We start from the raw sequence: 19,326 nt of genomic DNA, 5'->3' as shown, positions 1-19,326 counted from the left end.
TTATAGCCCAACAGCGAGAGTCGAACTCGAAAGCTCCCTAACGTAGGCTCAAGTTCTACCCACTGGGCTAGCCCCACGGGTGGGTAGAATAGGGATTTGTGGGGAGAGGGGGTTTTACTAGTGGAGGAGAGAGAAGCTTGAGGGCTACGGGTAGTCGCTCTCTTTATATAGTGGTTGGGTTTTGAATTTGGAACAATAGTGGAGAAGTATCCGGATTGAGGTGGATAGCCATTCGATTTGTAAGAAAATAACGGTGGAGATTGGCATCACCGGTTGATAACTTGATCTCACTTTTTGAAAGGAGATAGCGTTTGGGGCACACGAGATAGGTGTGTAAGTGGTGAGAATGAAAACGCATTACCATTTTTTTATAATTTGTTTTAAAGTCCTTCATTAAGTTGTACCGTTCAGACCGATAATGGTACGCATTTTGATCACATGTTCAATGGAGTATTGTGAAGGGAAATGTTAGGGACACATCCAACCACACCTCTCTCAATTATCCTCTATTGCTGCATATGGGTGCATCAGTCGATTGGTTTTGTTGAAATATATGGAACCATTATCCTAACCATTAACAGCTCGATTGCATGCAGAATGAGTTTGGAAAAAATTATTTATGGCGGGAAATAAGATAGTTGGGGATTTTATTTATGAAAGGTGGGCCCACATTGATATGACTTTTATGAAGGGGGTAAAAAAATATTGTAGTCGATTTGGATGGAATAATAGAAAAGAATGATAAAATAGTACTTGGTTTAGATGTAAAATACTACTAGTAAAATGGAAGGATAAGAAAGGGAGGATAGCGTGAAAAGCTGTGAAACAACCTTTTGCCCTTGTACCATCCAATAATTAGTTTCATTACATTAATTATATAATTGCAAAACCCAATAAATTTAATTACTTTTTGGACAATTAAGCTTAATAATTTATTTTAACGATGAATTAATTAATTTAATAAATTACAAAATTAAAAATTCACTTTTTTAAGTGTTTTATCATCAATTTCATTTTTTTTTAATATGATTTATAAAAGTGTTAAGTTTGGTTACAACTTATATTTTTTAAGTTTGCCCTTGTAAAAATGCCTCCCTTCTTCATTCATTCCAAATCCAAATTCTTCTTTACAAAAAATAATTCATAGAAATCCATACAAAGGAAAGAAATTCATATAAAATTAACAGCTCGATTCCATGGAATAAATTCATAGAAATCCATACAAATGACACCGCAACAGCACAAGAATGGGAGCTCATTGTAGTTAAAGGGGTTTCATACCCTAGACACATGTACTCAAAACAGTTCTAGTTGGCTTTTTACCACTAGGTACATAAAATTGCACCTTAACTTTCATAAAGGTATAACACTCTTTTTAATTACCACTGAATCTAGACATGTGCTGAGAACGTCACAGAACAAATTAACCACTAAGTTTAGGTATGTAATGAGAATGTTCTCAGAACTGAGAATTCTAATTTCAGCCTTCGCAACAACAAAAAAGACGCAAGTGTTTCACATTTTAAAAGAACTAAATTCAGAAAGTTTTCCGGAAAACTATTCTATACCACAACCAACAGATAGACAAGGATTTCAAACTCTAAAATCACTGTTTGGATCTGCCATTATGATAAAATCCAGTTACCCCTATTGCTCAACATTGGGTAATCAATTCCTGGTTCAAAAATGTTAAAAGCAAAGGGATTCCAATGCAAAAGGGGTGCCCCTAAACTCACTGATGTTTTGACTATTGTCCCAGGATATTGATCCAGTTATATGCACTCATGATAACATGAAAACACAAATCAGCTGTAAGCATGCCATCATAATTGTGAAAGGGATACCAATCAAGCAATTTACAGATTGAGCTTTTGTGTATAATGGGAAAGTCTAATCGGCTTATAGATGTAATTCAGCGCATTCCCAATCAGGAAAGAAAAACATCGATTTGTAAGTAGAAACAAGAAAAACAGATTGATTTGAAAGAAGGATTCATGTGACTACCAGCAGAAACAGAGTCTGCGATGCGTCTCAGTAAGAAAAGAAATGAACAATTACATGTCAAACAGGAAAACCCATTTGTCAGAACCATAAAAAGACTGCCACCAAAAAATTACAAAGGTATACAAGAAGGAATTTAGGATCAAAAAGCTGCTTACCAGCATTACTAGATTATTGCAAAAACCAAGTGAAGTTTCTTTTTATTTTCCACGGTATTAGATGTGCAAGACAGCTCAAAGACATGCAGTTCCTAAGAATCAATGACAAAAGATGCTGCGACTCCCCAGCGTGAATCAATTCCGTTAATGGGCCAATTCCGTTATAGACGGAACTTGCTGCTAACTGTGTCGTAGCTTGGGACATTAATCACTGGAAGAAGAGGATTAAAATAGGTTAGGAAAAAGCTCCACCAAAAAATACTGAGGATATTAGTAACAAAACTAGTAAAACAGGTAACTACCGTCTCCGTGAGATGCCATCGTAAGAGGGGAAGAAATAAGCTTCTGAGCAATGGCAGCAATATCCTTCGCTGAAACTTCATCCACGGCTTTCAAGAAATGCTCCACAGGTTTCCTAAAACAAACGATATAAAGTAAGAAAACGTTTCCAAAGGTAGAAGAGAATTTAAGTCTACTCTTGTTTAGATTTCTTATTCCTAAACTTCTATATTCGTACGAAAGTGGTAAACACACTGCCCGGTCAAAAAAAAAAAAAAATTGGTTAACACACTGCACGATTAACAAGAAAAAAACACGAATTGGGTCAATCCTCGGTCAGCAAGATGGAAATAAAACTAATCTAATGTCCTATTATGGAGATGGAGGAACCGAGAAAAATAGATCCAACAAATTTTATGTTTGCTTTTGATCAGCAGATCCTCCAAATCTATGTTACTTGAAACATGGTTCATTCCAATATGAGGAACAGGAACAGGCACATGATGCACCACAAGTGCTTGCAACATGAGGAGGCTTTCCTAAGGTACAATAGCTCTGCAGTTCAAAAAAAAGGTATAATTGCTCCAGGTTGTTTTATGAGTCATTCATTACCCAGAACAAAACCACATAATTAAGAAAGTCCTGCCAAATAGTGAGAAAACTAGAATGCATTGTCTTGCTCGAAGGAACGACCTTCCGACATCATTTTTAAGGTTGTGATAAAGAATGTGGGACTAGTACACAGTCTAGCATGGCAGACGAGGGTATCTTTCAAAACACAGAAGGCTAGAAAGAGCATATGCCTACAAATCATACACTTGATATCATTTAGACAAAAAAAATGGCATTTAGAGATCGTCACGCATAAATGCATACTGCTAGGACAACCTTATCCAAATTTCTTTAAATTGAATTGAGAGCCAAGTCTTGAGCATTACCTCTCTCCATAAGTCAAAATTTGTCTACCGATATCTTCTGACACAATCATCTGCAACATGCACATCAAATGTTAGCTCATAAGATAAACATACCTGGTGGAGGAAAAATTGAGTCCAACGCAAAAAAACCATTAAAGTTCATCATGCATGGGTCATATGTTGCTTACTCTGGATTCAAGGTTCATAAGAATGGCAGACTTTGTCGACTGCTTAGCACGATCCAGCTGTACCTGGTCGACTGGCAGAAAGAGGAAGATCAGCATGGATGATTAAGCAAATAGGCATCTACTAAAGATAAAAGTGATGTTAATCTGATCAATCGTAATATTAATCACAAAAGGTGAGTGCCATAAGAGAATGGATAAGCAATGTATATTAGTATAACGGCAGACCTTCTCCAGGCGTGGCAACCGCAATAAGTTCTTTAACAGCTATATCAATGGCCTTTGAAACAAAATCGGGGCTCTGAACCAAAAAAAACACCTCAGTCGTCAAGTAGATTATTGATTGACATATCAAAATTCTTACTGGCCTCTAGACAATTAACTACATGCCCATGAAGGCCATAACTACAAAAAAAAAACCACGGTAGAAGAAGGTATACATTCTCTGTTAAGTGTTAACACACACACACATGCCCACCCACACCCCCATGAGGGCCATAACTACAACAAACAATAGAAGAAGGTTTACATTTTTGTTAAGGGTTAACACACACACACACACACATTTACATATATACCACTTTTGACAAATGCAGCAATCAGCTTTAATAAATGTATGTTACACAAAGTACGAACCAAGTGATCCTACAAAGGTTGGATAGCATCCATGAACAACTTGCCTGTGTTATCCTAATAGTGACCGGGCAAAAGGGAATAGAGGACACCAAAGAAAAAAACTTAGCTTCACTGCATTATATTCACCTTTGCCATTTATTCTCCCCACCATATAACCCTACTCAAATCCACAATCCAAAAACAACCTAAATGAATTCCCCAAAAAGGTATTTCAATACAGCATCTAAAGTTCATTTAACCATGCTCCATTCTTCCTGACTTTTTGTCTAAAACATTTTCCGGTATTTTTTTACTTTTCGTAACTTTTTGCTGATCTTTCCATCATAATTTTTTGGGGTTAATCATTCATCTCGACGAGAGGAATCAGAAAAGTACAAAAATATGGACAGATGTTGAAAAAAGTTCATATAAGACAACACTTTGTCAAAAAGACTGGTTTTTTGTTTTTTGTTTTTTTTGCCTTTGGTGAACTTTTTTTGCTTTTGGTCATAATTTTTGACTTTTTAGACTCCTCTCGTCAAGACAGATGATTAATCCAAAAAATATAACGCATAGCTAACAAAAATTCAGAAACAATGAAGAAAACACCCAAAACGAAGAAGACAAAAAAAAAAAAAAGTTAAGGAGAATGGAGCCTTAAAATAGGCAGCCGCAGAACAATTTATACAAAACATTAGTTGTCATAGGTACCATAAAACAGATCAAAGAAGCTGCTTACAGTGGTAGCTTGAATTCCAAATAAACCAGTATGGTCATAGATGCTGTTGAAGGCAGAAAACGCATGTATTTGTGGATACTCATTCAAGACACGAAGATCTAATCATCACATCAGAAAACAGATGATTCTCATAGTGAGAAATCCAGAACAAAAGGATTCAGAAACTAGTTCAAGAAAAAAGAATTCGGAAAACTAGCTCGTTATGTTGTTGCTCCCTCCGTCCCAATTTGTTTGTCCAATCTTGAAATTACAAGTTATTAAGGAGCCAAGATTATTACCTTTGAAAAGCTTTAAATTTCCAAGAATACCCTTTACATTTTGCTATTGGACGAGAGTGCACTCTCTCCAATGCATAAGAGAGAGGGCATTAAGGGAATATTTCAAAGTCGACTTAAATTTGGACAAACATTTTGGGACACAAGTAAGGAGACCAAAAAAATTGGGACGGAGGGATAACTATCTTAATAATTCATAATAGAGCCACTGAAAACTAAATTTCTATGAGTGCACTTACATAACCGTGAGTACATCCCTTTTCCAGGGCCCCCAGCTGAGAAAGATCCACCTCCTCCCATTAGCATCTACAAGAAGTCCTACTTATTATTTAACTGGTGAAGTTGGAAACAAGAAACAAGAACACAAGGGAAAACAATGATGCAAACAAATATATCCACAGGAAATTGAATACACACATTACTGGGAAGAGAAGAATTTCAGCAAGCTGGAGCACAAAAGATACCCAATAAATTGATATAATACGGTAATACCTGCAGTACAGTCAACACCATAGCTTCCTTCTCCTTAACCCACCCACCCGGAGCTTCAAAGGCAAGAGCAAAATGAGTTTTCTGGCAATACAGGAATACAAGAGAATGATGTCAGAAAGTCATAATTAGCAAATCTATACAAACACAACTCCCAGAAAATTGTTAAGAACAAATTTAAAACCTCCTAGAATAAGTGCACAAAACAACAGAAACATCTGTTGCACATACCCCTGGTTCCCCTTGACAGCGGTAATCACCTCCAACATACACAGACTTTGGCTCCTCAGGACGAGATACAATGGGCAAGTCCGAAAGAAGTGGTTCTGCAATCTTTAACAGATCCTCATGTTCAACACCAGAAGCTGCAAGGACCATTCGTGGAGCAGTATAGTTTTCCTGAAATTATCAAAGGCTGTTAAGTTAAGAAATGGAAAGCATCAAGTGAAAACAACCGTCTTATATGTAAAGTTTCCTCCAACTCACGGCTACAAAATACTCCAAAATTGAGCTATTCAAACTGTCTACTGCAGACTCGGGTGCCAAAAGAGGATTTGCAAGTGCACCGGAATAACCAGCAGTGTGTATTGCCTCCAAAAGCAGGCCTTGTGGATTGTTAGCTGCTTCTGCAATCTCAGCTTTCACCTTCCGAAGCTGTTGAAGGTAGAATTTCATTTCAGAACAACCATAACACCTGAATGGAAAGAAAGATGGTGGCAATAATGAAGATGTCTACCTGCTCATTCACCTCCCAATCCAAGAAGACAGGGTTCCTCACACAGTCAACGAGCAATTCTACCATATGAGGAACATAAGTCTTGAGAGCATCATAAGTGTACCCCATCTGCTCCCTAGAAGCTGAGGCTGTTACATTACCACCAATTGCTTCCACTTCCCGGACAATGCGCAAGTGACTCCTGTTACTTGTGCTCTTAAAAGCCATGCGCTCCAAGAGGTGTGTAGCCCCAAATGAATCAGGTGTCTCAAATATTGAGCCACTATGAACGTACAACCCAATTGAGGCAGCAGGATTCTGTCCAATCAACCGATTCAAGAAACATATTGGTGACAAAACATAACATAATCAAGGATCAAACAAAAGAGCATGTACACACATACAGCAGATGTTTCTGAGGCGATTTTGACACCATTTGGCAGTGTTGTAATCTTTGTCTTGCCAGGTTCAACATAGTCGGGCAATGGAGGTGGAAAGGTAACACCTTGAAGACTAACTTGTAGAGGGGGGAGGGAACTTGACCTTTCTCCCGTCAACCAGCTAAAGAGACCCCCTGAAGAAGAAGATGACGATGTAGCAACAGCACTTGAACTTGCAGACCTGATTAGTGACCTGTTTCCCACCCGACCCTACTCTCGCATATCAACATCAAAACAAAGACAGTTTCTAAATTTATCAGTCTACCAAGTACCAACAAATTCACACGTTGGAACCAAATAAAATTGCTCCACAGCCTATTACAAACTAAGTGATAGATCCTAATGCAGAGCCAAACATCAAGTCAAACGGAAGCAGCAACACTTCATATCCTACAGTAGCCGAAACATCAGCCCAACGAGGCCTAGCAGATCAGCAGCCCAAGAGGCTGAGCATTTGGCAGAACCATATGCGTTGGACCGTATCGAAGGGGTGGCCTGCCACACGTTAGCCAAGCTGCAAAGCTGGGCTGGGCCTGAGAAGGTCCGACCAACACGGAGAGTCCGTGTGTTTATCAGAGAATCAGTTCTGTCACATGCCAGTCACATTGTCACTCTGTCATGCATGACATCACTGCAAGACGCGGTTAGGGCATGTGTCTAGCACGAGCTTGCTTGGAACCTAAGATAAGTCACCCTATATAATGTGTGTTTGATCGGGGACTGACTTAGGCACCAGAGTGCCGACTGGCTGACTCCGGCTAGGCAGTAGGCACTAACAGTTTTCTGTAAAACTCTTGTATGTGTGTAAACTGGACTTTTGTTGCTCGCAAAACACACGTGAAAATACAACAAATCAAATTTATGCCCCTTTTACTGCAATTCGTTCTGAAGCAAGTTTTTTCCTTTCCACGCGAATGGCATATGTAAGAACCTACATCTGTCGATATCCGCAGACCACCCATGAGGTTACAATCATACGAAACGGACCATATTTTTACATGAAAAAACTTTTCAGTTCCCCTTCACTTTCTTCCAGCATTCTTTTATTCCTACTCAAAAGGCCCCAAACTGGTTACCTGCACAGCTATTTCCAGGTACATAACACTACACTGCTAAAGGAATATATTAACAGGGAAAAGAGAAATAACTACAAATATTGAATCTTTTTCGTTTCCAACGGTTCCTCAGCAAACCTAAACCAACACATATCACCACTACAAACGCGATCAGATCTACAAGCTAGAGGCATCGAATAGGTTTTTAACCATTCGCACTCCGCCTTTCAAAAGAATAAACCATTAGCACTCCAAATGAGTACCAAAGGAAAACTAATATGCATCAACAAAAAAAAACTCTAACTTGCAAACTTAAACCACACCTGTATATGTATAACGGTATTCAAACGTGTGTATGCATAGGGATAGTATCGTAGTAGAGGCACTGACCTTGAGAGAACGGAGGCGTGAAGCTGCGCTTCTGTACATGGTGGTGGATTAACAGTGTGGAACCCTAGAAAGAGAGTTGATTTTTTTGAGGGTTTCTCTCTCTTAGACCTGGTTGTGGGAATTGGAGAGAGAGACAGAGAGAGAGGCGAGAACGGCGAATGAGGATCTACACACGTGCGGGTGTTACCAAAGGCTTTTGAAGGCAAGGGATGTGAAGCGTGTGAGTTATCTGATCCGTGGATGAAACGACATCCCGCCGGTCATTGAATCTCAGCCATCAAGCGATTATTGGAATCTCTGCTAAGGCTTCGTTTGGCTTGCCATTTTCGGCTTTTTAAACCTTTTTTCTTTAGGCTTAGAGTCCGTTTCGCTTTCTTTCTAAACCTTGATTTTTAGAAAAAAAAATAATTTCGAACTCACATATTATGAAAATAAAAAATAATTTTTTGATTTTTTTTGCATTGTTTAAAAGATCTTAATGAGATCTATCAAACAAGATCCATATTGATAGAAAAATTATTTGTGTAAACACATAATTTTTTAGTTTGAAATTACATTATTTTCAAAAATAACTTTTAAAAAAAAAGTGGAGCACGGCGGAAATCATGGGTTTTCCGTCACCACTTATTGTGGACCCTACCAAGCATTCGCTGCAGTAATTTGAACCGTTCATCTTGTAGGGCCCGCAAAATAAAATATCCACACAAAAAAATAGCTTGATCGGACATCAATAGGTATATCAAAAGTTAATTTTTGATTTTTAAAATGGATGACCAGATTCTATAACTAGTATTTTGAGCTAAATTGTTCATGACCATTTATTTTATAAATCAAAATTTAATTTTTGATATAGCTATTGATGTCCGATAAAATTAATTTTTTGTATGAATATTTTATTTTGCGGGCCTTATAAGATGAACGGTTTAGATTATTATAACAAACGGCAAATGCATAGTAAGGGGCGAAAATCATGATGTTTACACATCCAAGAAAATCTTTATCTAATGTAAATATCCTACGAGAAAGGCGGAGGTGGGGTTAAAACTTTCACCAAATGAAGTGCTGATTACTTACTTTACAAACTGAAGAACTAGGAGGCAACTTCGACCTAATAATTTGAAGAAAAAAAAATCCACCCAAAAAATAAATCAATAAAGAAAAGAAGTATGTTATTGGCATCCCAAAGAAGCTTATGCGGTAATAATTGAAAAATGTTAGATACATATGGTTGGATCTGTAGTCAATGAGTGTGTATGTAGCGGCACTGCTCGTATTAATTTGTTGTGTTCCGTATTGGTATTTTAGATGGAGTTTTGGCACTCAATAGGAACAAAAATGGATCCGGAAAATCTTAAAAAATGGTCCCTCTAGTTTGCACGAGTTCTCATTTTCGTCCCTCTACTATTAATTGTATCAATTTTAACTCTGTAGTTTTCATTCCATCTCAATTTTGTTCTTCTCCCTGACGCCGTCCATGAAACAAACGGAATTGAAGGGCAAAATTGTCATTTTCTCTCACAGAGGGACCAAATTGAAATTTTTTGCAAACCAAAGGGATTATTTTTAAAATTTTACATTTTACTTTCATTTTTTGCAAATAAAATAAAAAAAGGCCATAAGTAATGTATTTGACAACTGAATTATTTTTTATTGGGTAATCAAACTATATTGAAAATTTTATATTTCATTACACATTACAAAAATATTAGAAAATGCACAAATCAACCCCTTAGCTAATGTCTTTGTATCATGTTCTTATAATCTTCTTATTTTTTCACCCACTAAAAAAATGTTTAAAATCCGTGTTTATTTGTTATATGAGTGATCTTATGAGTAAGTCCCAAAATAAATACACTTATACCCATATTTTAATGTATTTGATCTCTTAATATTTAATAGTGTTTCATTGCTTAATTAAACTTAATTACAAGATTTCTAAATACTACTGAACAACTTTTTCTTTTTAATCATGTGACAAAAAAAATAACGATAGTGAAAATTCAATTGAAAAAAAAAATACAAGACCAAGACAATTATCATAAGGGTTGTTTTTCGAATTTTATCATATTTTTTGTAATGCATATAATAAAAACTTTACAAAATTTCAACATATTTTTAATTATTCAATATAAAATGAGATGAGAAATATATTATATATGATGTATTTTAAATTTATTTACAAAAACAAAAGTAAAAAACAAAATTATAGAAATAATCCCTCTAGTTTACATGAAATCTCAATTTAGTCCCTCTGTGAGGAGAAATGACAATTTTGTCCTCCAATTCCGTTTGTTTCATTAACGCCGTAAGTGAGAGGGATGAAATTGAGACAGAATGCAAATTATAGGATTAAAAGTAACATAGTTGATACTAGAGGAACGAAAATGAAAATTCATGCAAACTAGAGGGACCATTTATAGAAATTTCCCTATTTTAAAATGTTACACGGTGACAATATTGCTTCGATAATGAAATGTTGTGTTTCAAGCAAAGTTTTCAAGATCAGAGGCTTATCTCAGGATTATTATGTACATGATGAGCTTTTCATTTCATTTCATTTTTTTTTAAGAAAAAAAAATACTGCCATTGTCATAAATAAGAAAATTCCAGGGAATCAAATTAAATTGGAAGAAATGAAATCATATAGTACTAAGATAGCAGCAGTCCAAAACAGGCAAAACTTACGTTCTTGTTTTCGAACAGCGGCAAAACTTACGTTCTGATATTCTGGCGTTCGTATTCGTTTATGACCTGATGAACTATGGACCAGTGACACTACAATTCACCCAATTCGTCTTCTTTATACACATACATGAATGGGAAGGATGTTCGCTACAATAGATACAGCAATACAACGAACGGTGAAGAGATTCACCCAATAATAGCTAATGATCAGACGGCTGCTGGCCGCCCATCTTTCCTGGGATCACTTACTGCAGTAAGAGTTCCATGGAAGATTTGGTCATGGGGAGGAACTTTCCCATGTTTTCTCCCCATTTCGAAAGCGTTGTTGTTTCCAAGATTTTGAACAACAAGCTGGCAGATAGCACCTCCACTACAGGCCTGCAGTTGGTGACCTCTCTCTTCCAAGAAATGTTTTCTCTCATCCGGGAGCTCGATATGATCACCATCAATCACGGTCCAGTTTTCGTACAATACTACATTTGGAATTAGCTGCACATAAATTAAGACACTTCAGTACATGATTGATTGATGAGATTTCTCAGGCGTTGCAAGGATATTGGATTTCGTGGAGGGATAAAAGTTAATGGAATAGCTACCCTTTTTCCTCGATAAATTGCCACATCAACCCATGGTACAAACACGGCCTTTAGTTTTGAACAACATAAGTGAAGAAGCACAGACACGAGATGTATACATGAACATTGAAAGTTTACACAGTACCAGGGGCGAACACAGGGAGATGCCAGGGGGTGCCTGGGCCCTGCACTTCTTCAAATATTCACCTGTATTGTGCTTGTTTCTTAGGTTAATTTGGAAAAACTCTGCGGGATTGGCCCCTACAAGTCCCAAGGGTAAAAAAATAAAAATCATAAAATTCCAACATGTGTCGAAAAAAATTCTTAAAATTTCAAGTTATCAACTATTTTTTGGTCGCATGTATAAAATTACACGCCAACTACAAATATACACACAATCTAGTCTCTTCGTCTGACATAGCAAGTAACAACTTATATTTACGGAATATACATTTTGTTATCAATGTAGAAATACATTCGGTCCGGGCCCCTGGTAGAAACCAATCCTGTGTTCGCCACTAACACGAAGAACATATGGTTGTCACCTTACTATATGTTGTATAAAAATGTAACCAATTGTCAGAAGGGAAACTACTATGAAGCCATTCAAAAAAAAAGGGTAACTAATATGAAGGTTTAGAAACGCCTAAGAAATATTAGGATATCTTTGGACCTGTGCATAATAAGTGTCCTATGAGTGTCATGTCGTGTCTGTCACAGCACCTTTTCAGAAGTGTTTGTGCTTCTAAGAATACAAGACGAGTTCCAAATTAAGACACTACCTTGTGGTAGACTCTTGGATTCTGAACAGCATCCAAAGGTTCCATACCCAAAACAAAATGGTTAACGAAAACCTGGATTACTGCAGGAATTATCAGTAAACCACCACTACCTCCGATGACCCCAGCCAGCTGATTATCCTGTAAAAGCAAGCAACAAACTTCTCAAAAAAAAAAAGGGGGTAGAAACTAAGTGTAAAAGTGTCAAAATAACGTGATAGACCACTTTGATATGCTTCTCATGATAGAGTTATTCAGTCTGGCAGTACCCAAACCACTAAGATGAATTTATAGTAATTCTAGCCTTCTCATTTCAAAAACAAGGGGGACAAAAGAAATTGTCAGGAAAAAAACCAAAAGACAAAACAAAACAAAACAAGGTGAACAATTTTCTATACCTTGAGAACTATGATGGGGGTCATGGAGGACAAGGGTCTTTTGTTAGGTCTGATAAAATTAGTGGGAGCAGGGGGGAGGTGCTCGGGCGATATTTCAGTGGGGGTAGAGAAATCACCCATCTCGTTATTTAGAACAACACCAGTGGACGGTGAGAGCAACCCTGCTCCAAAATGATAATTTACTGTTGTTGTCATTGATACAGCATTTCGATCTGCATCTACAATGCAGAAATGGCTGGTTCCATGGTCTCTAAGCTGACTCCACCTACAAATTCGGAACAAAAAGATTCAGAGTCGTGGTTAAGGTTGACAACTGCCAATAACACCGAGGCTGCGTTTGGATCAAGGATTTGGGTAAGGTAAAGGTAATGGAAATGGAACCCAAATCCTTGGAACGAGCAATGGCTTCTTGTGATTTCATCTTCAAAATAGGAAAAGGAAATATTGAATTCACCTATACATATAGTATTCAGGAGGAAAAGTGGTGTTGTCGAATATCTTTTGCTGAAGTTTCTTGGCAAAAGAAGGCGAAATCATGTCAGATATGGTATTGCTGATATTTACAAAGTCGGGGTCACCTAGGTTCATCCGGACAGCATACATGTGCTTCAGTGCTTCTATCAGGCGATGTAGCCCAATAGAACCCTTGGCCGCGTCAGAATTTCCATAGCTTTCCAATATGTTTAGAACCTGCATTTCCACCAATATTTACATGTGTAAATTCCCCGTATCTCAAGCCAAACAGTAGTGGGATTCTAGACTTAAGTTAAATGCAGCATAAACAACCAAAAGCTAAACACATTGAACATGCCCAATCATCTGATTACGGAGCTTATACCAAACCATCCAGCGCAATAATAGTCTTTTCTAGAACTTAAGTCGTTGGGATGAATTTTGACTATCGATTTGCAAACGGTTTTAAAGGTAAAGAAAAACAAGAAAAAGAAAATTTGTCTTCTTCACTTCATTATCTTCTTAACTTTCCTTTTTGTCTTTTCCCTTTCCCCCCACGAATTCTTAATCCACACCCAGCCTTAGTGCATTTACTACTGGCCATAGGCTAACCAATTTAGCAAAGCTAAGTTCGAGTAGAGTGATCCATGCTGGCATATAAAGAAAGTAAGGGAAGACTGAAGGATATAGCACGTAAAATGAATAATTTCAAAAGTATGCTCTAGCTCACTTAGGTGGGTTAATGAGGACATCTATGCCATACATTGAAAAACGGATTAATATACAGACTACAGTTAAGGTAATTTCAAAGGTATGCTCTAGCTCACTTACGGCCCGTTTGGATGGAGGATTTGTTTTGGGTGGATATATAATGAGGGTGGATTTGATGGTGGATATATAATGAGGGGGATATGTTAAGAAGGGTGGCCCCACCTCTTAAGAATGGTGGATTTGTAATGAGGTGATTGGATAGTTTTTTGAGAAGGGGGATTTGGAGGGTGGATATGATGGGATAAGATGTCAAATGACTTAATTGCCCTCAGTTTATTAATTTTTATGGATAATAAATGTTAATTTCATTATTATTAGAATATATACATATTTATCATTAATTTGGGTAAAATAAATTCATTTTATCTTTAAATGTTGAAATTTTAGTAATATTTATTATGATTTAAAAAAAATTAAAACCGAACTTTATAATATAAAATCCTTTAATATAAAAAAATTATTTAGGGTGGTTGGAAAAAACATGTGGGAGGTAATTTTAAAAAAACAAAATTCATATATACACACACACATACATATGTATGTACGCATACCATCTTCACCACCTGCAACCAAATCCCAAATTCATCTCCCAACTGTATACACCCAAATCCCCAAATTCCTTAACCTTCACCACAGAAAAAACTCAAATTCCGAACCCTCATCTCTCCCACTCTCAAAAATCTCTTGCATCCAAGCCCTCAAATCTCAAATATCCCACAAATCTCTTACGATTACAAGGGCAGAAGAAGGCCCTAGTGAAGGAGCAGAAGAACAGGGAGGGCGAGAGGAGAGAGAGAAAGCAAGGGCAACTTTGTCATTGTTCCACGCCGCTTCACCAACGACAGGGGGTACCCTGTCGTTCACAAATCCACCAGAAGGTGGATTACAAATCCGGCTTGAGCTAAATCCGGGGCCGAATCCGGGTGGGTTTTTTCACATCCAAACACCGGAGATGAGGAGGAAGGGGAGATGAAATCAGGGCGCTTGCATATCCGGCTGCAAATCCGGCCTCCAAACAGGCTGTTAAGTGGGTTAATGAGGACATCTATGCCATACATTGAAAAACGGAATAATATACAGACTACAGTTAAGGTAATTTCAAAAGTATGCTCTAGCTCACTGAGGTGGATTAATGAGGACACCTGTGCCATACATTGAAAAACGGAATAATATACAGTGAAGGAAAAAACACCAACCAGAGAGAGCCCAAGCGTTCCACTTGATGGAGGGGGCATTCCTAAGATGGTGTATCCCATTGAGTTGAAAGCAATCGCATCAGTTATATCCACTTTGTAGTTCCTCAAATCTTCCATTGTCAAAATCCCACCAGCATCTCTCACGTCTTTAACTAGATTTTCCGCTATTGTTCCATTATAGAAAGCTTCTGGTCCTTTTTCCGCTACTGCCTCCAAGCTGTGGCCAAGCTCCACATTGTAGCACATATCACCGGGTTGTAACAACTTCCCATTCGGTGCAAACACTTGTCGTAATCCGATGTCAGCCATTATCAGTTTTCCATTACTGGAAATGGATGATCCCAGACACGAAGCAACCACAAACCCTTCTCTGGCAAGTTTTATAGCAGGTTGGAATAAAGTCTTCCAAGGCAATTTCCCGTATTTTGACCAAGCTTCATGCAGGCCAGCCAGTTCACCTGGGACACCGGCTGAAAGTGGACCCACATACTTGGCTGCAGAATTGTTCTCATACATGTCCTGTTTGTTGACAATTGTAAATACACGCCATCATATGTTGCCCATGTGGATGGTGGGGTTTTAGTTCACACCCACAATCCAAAAGGGTCCAACCTACACTTTCTGTTATGCAAACATCAGTAACTGTTTGATACAGCTGCCCTTTTTATTGTGAAAAACGAGAGAGATGGTAACACAGTACCCATTTGGGTCGTAGCTCTGGCCTACTAACCTCATTTAGTTATGGAAACCCATTTAGAAAAGAATTCTCATTCAAAAAAATCCATCCAGAATGATGTATCGCAAGAATTTATCATCATTTATTGGACCACATATCTGGCCAGAGTAAAGTCACCTAGATTCTTTGTTTTGTTTTTTCTCTAGCAGCACCTAGATTATTTGTTCATCTATTTTAATCTGTTCCTATCACAGAACCAACAACGAGCATTCAACTAGGTGGTGACACAGAACAACTTTAAAAATCAGGTGACATATAGTTTTTCTCTTCTTGGTACTGACCCACATCGTTAGGCGTTTCTGAGTATAAAACTAAAGAATCACAAAACCCCTTTATTCGTTATAGCAAATCTTTTTGTACATCATTACCCTTGACAAGAGAAAGAGTTTTAAACCTGTGAGGCAGCTGAGGGAGCAGTTTCCCTCATGTCATATGCTTGGGTTTGTGAAGTTGATGAAGATCGAACAAGCATGAAAGCCCCGCCACCTATTCCGCTTGACATGGGATTGACAACGCCAAGGCACAAAGTGGTTGCCACTGCTGCATCAACGGCATGGCCACCCTGTCTAAGAAAGGATGCACCAATCTCAGAGCAACGTCCATCATCCGCAGCAACAACTGCCTCATCTGACTCAACAATTTCTGTCTCTCCAGTCTGTATCTTCTCATCGTGTTTGTTCCCGCCCCTCAATTTCCATACACTTATGTTGCCTCCTAGGGTAAGGCCAATAACTGGCATATAAACAAAATCCTTTACTCTTTTAGAATAAACTCTAAACATCCCGTGAATAGAAACAATTGAAGATACAAATTCAATCTAATCGGCATAATCAGCAAAAATACGATGGTGCCAAATGATGCACATTCAATCTTTCATTGAAGAAAATAAGCAGGGAAAATGCACGAATAAATATTCCATGGATCTTTATAGAAAGAGTAGGCTGTGGCCGATCCACATATAATCGAAAAGAGCAAGAGACGATTGAAATTTTCATCATTATTTAAGGAGGGAAAAAATCATTGCACCCAACAATCACATATGTCATGATGGACAATGTGATCCGGCCCTGACATAGGTGCGGTGGCTTTTGTGCTGAGGGAAATACTCCCTTGCGATGTGTAGAGTAACCTCTGTGAATATCCATAATTGCACCCCAAAAAAATGTCATGATGACACTGACGGCAAAGAAAGAAGCCTTCACATATGACATGCTTACCTTAGGAGATCCTAATAACTTGTGCTGAGCAAAAAAAAAAAGACCCTAATAACTTGTAAGTACTTCGAGATTGGGGAGCAAGTGATACTTCTGTACAATCTATTCTAGTTCACCTTCAATCGAAACACAATTGGATGAATTTCTGAGCAAAAAAAAAAGATCCTAATAACTTGTAATTACTAAGAACTAAGAATCAAATCATTCCGCTTGTTTGAATCATGAATGTGTTTGAAGGGCTAGCAGGCCCTTTTCTCCAAGTCCGTAGAACGTCATCTAGAATGATGCTATATGTCACCCATTTCTTGTTACCGTGTGGCATCACCTACTTAGATACTAAATATTGGGTCTTGGTTTGGAAATAGTTAGTAAAGTGAACAATGTCTTGCCACCTAACCTGGTGACATGAAATAGGGAAAAACCCGTCACAATCACATATAGCATCCCTCTTCAAATTGATCCGATAGACAAAGGAATTAAAACCGGTCAGGTATGGCACCCCTCTTCACTCTGACCTCACGTAAGCTGCCGGTAGGAATCCAATGCAGAGCACTCGCAACCATCTTTGATGAGAGATCAAGATCGCGCTTGTGTGTGAATTCATGTTTTTTCTCACTCGTTTGATATTTTCTTTGTGCGTAAGAATAGCAAGTGTATAAGTCCATTACCTAGTTTTAATCAGTTTTCTAACGATACGGGGGGAACAAATGATTGTGGCTCGAATATATGATTTTACTTGTGTTGATCTGGGGCTGCAACAACATGCTCTGCTCGGCTGAGCTGGTTTACATAGCCTCAGCTCATTTAAAGCGGCTCTTTAAATAGATTAATCGAGCTAGGCTCGTTTACAATCGAGCCGAGCTCGAACACTACAAACTCGGCTCGTCCGCATTGATCTCCATTATTATCAACGGAAATACCGGTTTCTATCCAAATAAAAAACTCACATAAATTCAACTTTACTCAACCAGAATGAAAGGACAACCCCTCGCAATTGAATATGGATGCGGTACTATTATTTAACAAGAGAAAATTCCCTTCCCTAGCTGCAAATTCAGAACAATTCTCTCCACTATAAATTCAATTTCTTTAGCTAACTTCAATTATTTCATAGCACCCTGTCTAATTCACTCCGTAAACCGAGTTAAAAGAGGAAGCAATCCACAATTCACAATTGAATTGAAAATAGATTCTATCCATTTGATTAGCAGAAATTCACAAACCAAAAAAACTGCAACCAAATGATACCCATGATCGCAATTTAGGTATTTAAAAAAAAAAAAAAGACTGAAACTCCTCATAGAATCTTCAGTTTTGTGACAAACCCAGAAAGAAATCAACAAAATGAAATCAAACCCACAAGCGAAACAGAGAGGCCTCACATGTGATGGCGATGAATCCAAGGAAGAACAGCAGAGCTCTACTCCATCTCTTCTTATGGGTCTGCCCATTTCTGCCCAGAAGTGGGGCTTCTATGCTCTGCTGCCCCATCGCACCCACACAGGAGTGGGGAGGAGAGAGAGGAGAGGGTGTAAAGTGTGTGATTATTTTAAGGGGAGAAGTTGGTTGAGAATGACTTTTAACGTTATTTTAAGGACCCGAACCTAATTTTGGAAATTTTTGTGGACGCCAAAATTCACATATGTACAACAAGAATCTATAATTCCCCACGAGAATCACGTTTAAGAAGAATCTATTCTCTCTCCAGAAACCAAATGTAGAAATATCCCACCACGCACACTCGTATTTAATATTTATAGTACTCTGTACGAGATTATTGGGTTCATTTTGACTAATCAGTAACGTAACGTATTTTTCATTTTAACTCTAGGTTTGGTCGGACGGGCATGAAAAAACTAATACTCCAATATTTGTTCTTTCGTAAGGTTTGTATGTTCGAATTTCACAGAAACCACACGTTCCAAACATTTGGGCTCAAGAAGGATTTATCCGGTCGTTAACTTCAAGGCTCCGGAATCAGTTAAGGTGCATGCAAGGTAACCCGGACATCCGATTAGTAAAAAAAACGAGTGTTCTCATTTTCCAAATGTTAAGTAAATTATCAAACCCCAACTTGGTTTTGTGAAGGCTGATTTGATTCGATTCAGGTTTAGCTGATTATTCGGGATTCGACTTGATGGGGTTTTTGTGCGATAACTAATAATGCAAACCGAAGTTATAAAAATGTGTTACACACAATCAATCTTGTACTCTATTCTTTTTTGGTTACATAGTAAAACAAGCGTGAATCGTGGATGTAC

The 19,326-nt window shown here is 37.9% G+C and overlaps 2 protein-coding genes across 2 annotated transcripts; both read right to left on the bottom strand.

The window, feature by feature from the left end:
* Positions 1-1,947: 1,947 nt before the first annotated feature.
* Positions 1,948-8,427, bottom strand: LOC131325921 (mitochondrial-processing peptidase subunit alpha-like). Its single transcript, XM_058358413.1, has 13 exons — positions 8,259-8,427; positions 6,778-7,023; positions 6,395-6,691; positions 6,145-6,312; positions 5,890-6,057; positions 5,662-5,742; positions 5,409-5,475; positions 4,895-4,992; positions 3,769-3,841; positions 3,544-3,614; positions 3,377-3,426; positions 2,462-2,574; positions 1,948-2,370 (listed from the first exon to the last, which is right to left on the bottom strand). The coding sequence occupies exons 1-13, from the start codon at positions 8,295-8,297 to the stop codon at positions 2,321-2,323; spliced, it is 1,521 nt and encodes a 506-aa protein (XP_058214396.1). The 5' UTR covers positions 8,298-8,427; the 3' UTR covers positions 1,948-2,320.
* A 2,435-nt stretch (positions 8,428-10,862) lies between these two features.
* Positions 10,863-18,624, bottom strand: LOC131325920 (glutathione hydrolase 3). The gene is made up of 7 exons (XM_058358412.1): positions 18,448-18,624; positions 16,246-16,583; positions 15,116-15,634; positions 13,150-13,385; positions 12,696-12,960; positions 12,301-12,438; positions 10,863-11,432 (listed from the first exon to the last, which is right to left on the bottom strand). Exons 1-7 carry the CDS (start codon positions 18,554-18,556, stop codon positions 11,151-11,153), a joined length of 1,887 nt encoding a protein of 628 aa, XP_058214395.1. The 5' UTR covers positions 18,557-18,624; the 3' UTR covers positions 10,863-11,150.
* Positions 18,625-19,326: the final 702 nt, after the last annotated feature.

The sequence above is a fragment of the Rhododendron vialii genome, chromosome 5a, assembly GCF_030253575.1.
Source record: "Rhododendron vialii isolate Sample 1 chromosome 5a, ASM3025357v1".
NCBI classification, from domain to species: Eukaryota; Viridiplantae; Streptophyta; class Magnoliopsida; order Ericales; family Ericaceae; genus Rhododendron; species Rhododendron vialii.
Note: the sequence above shows the minus strand (reverse complement) of the source record. Positions and strands in the feature narration are given on the sequence as shown.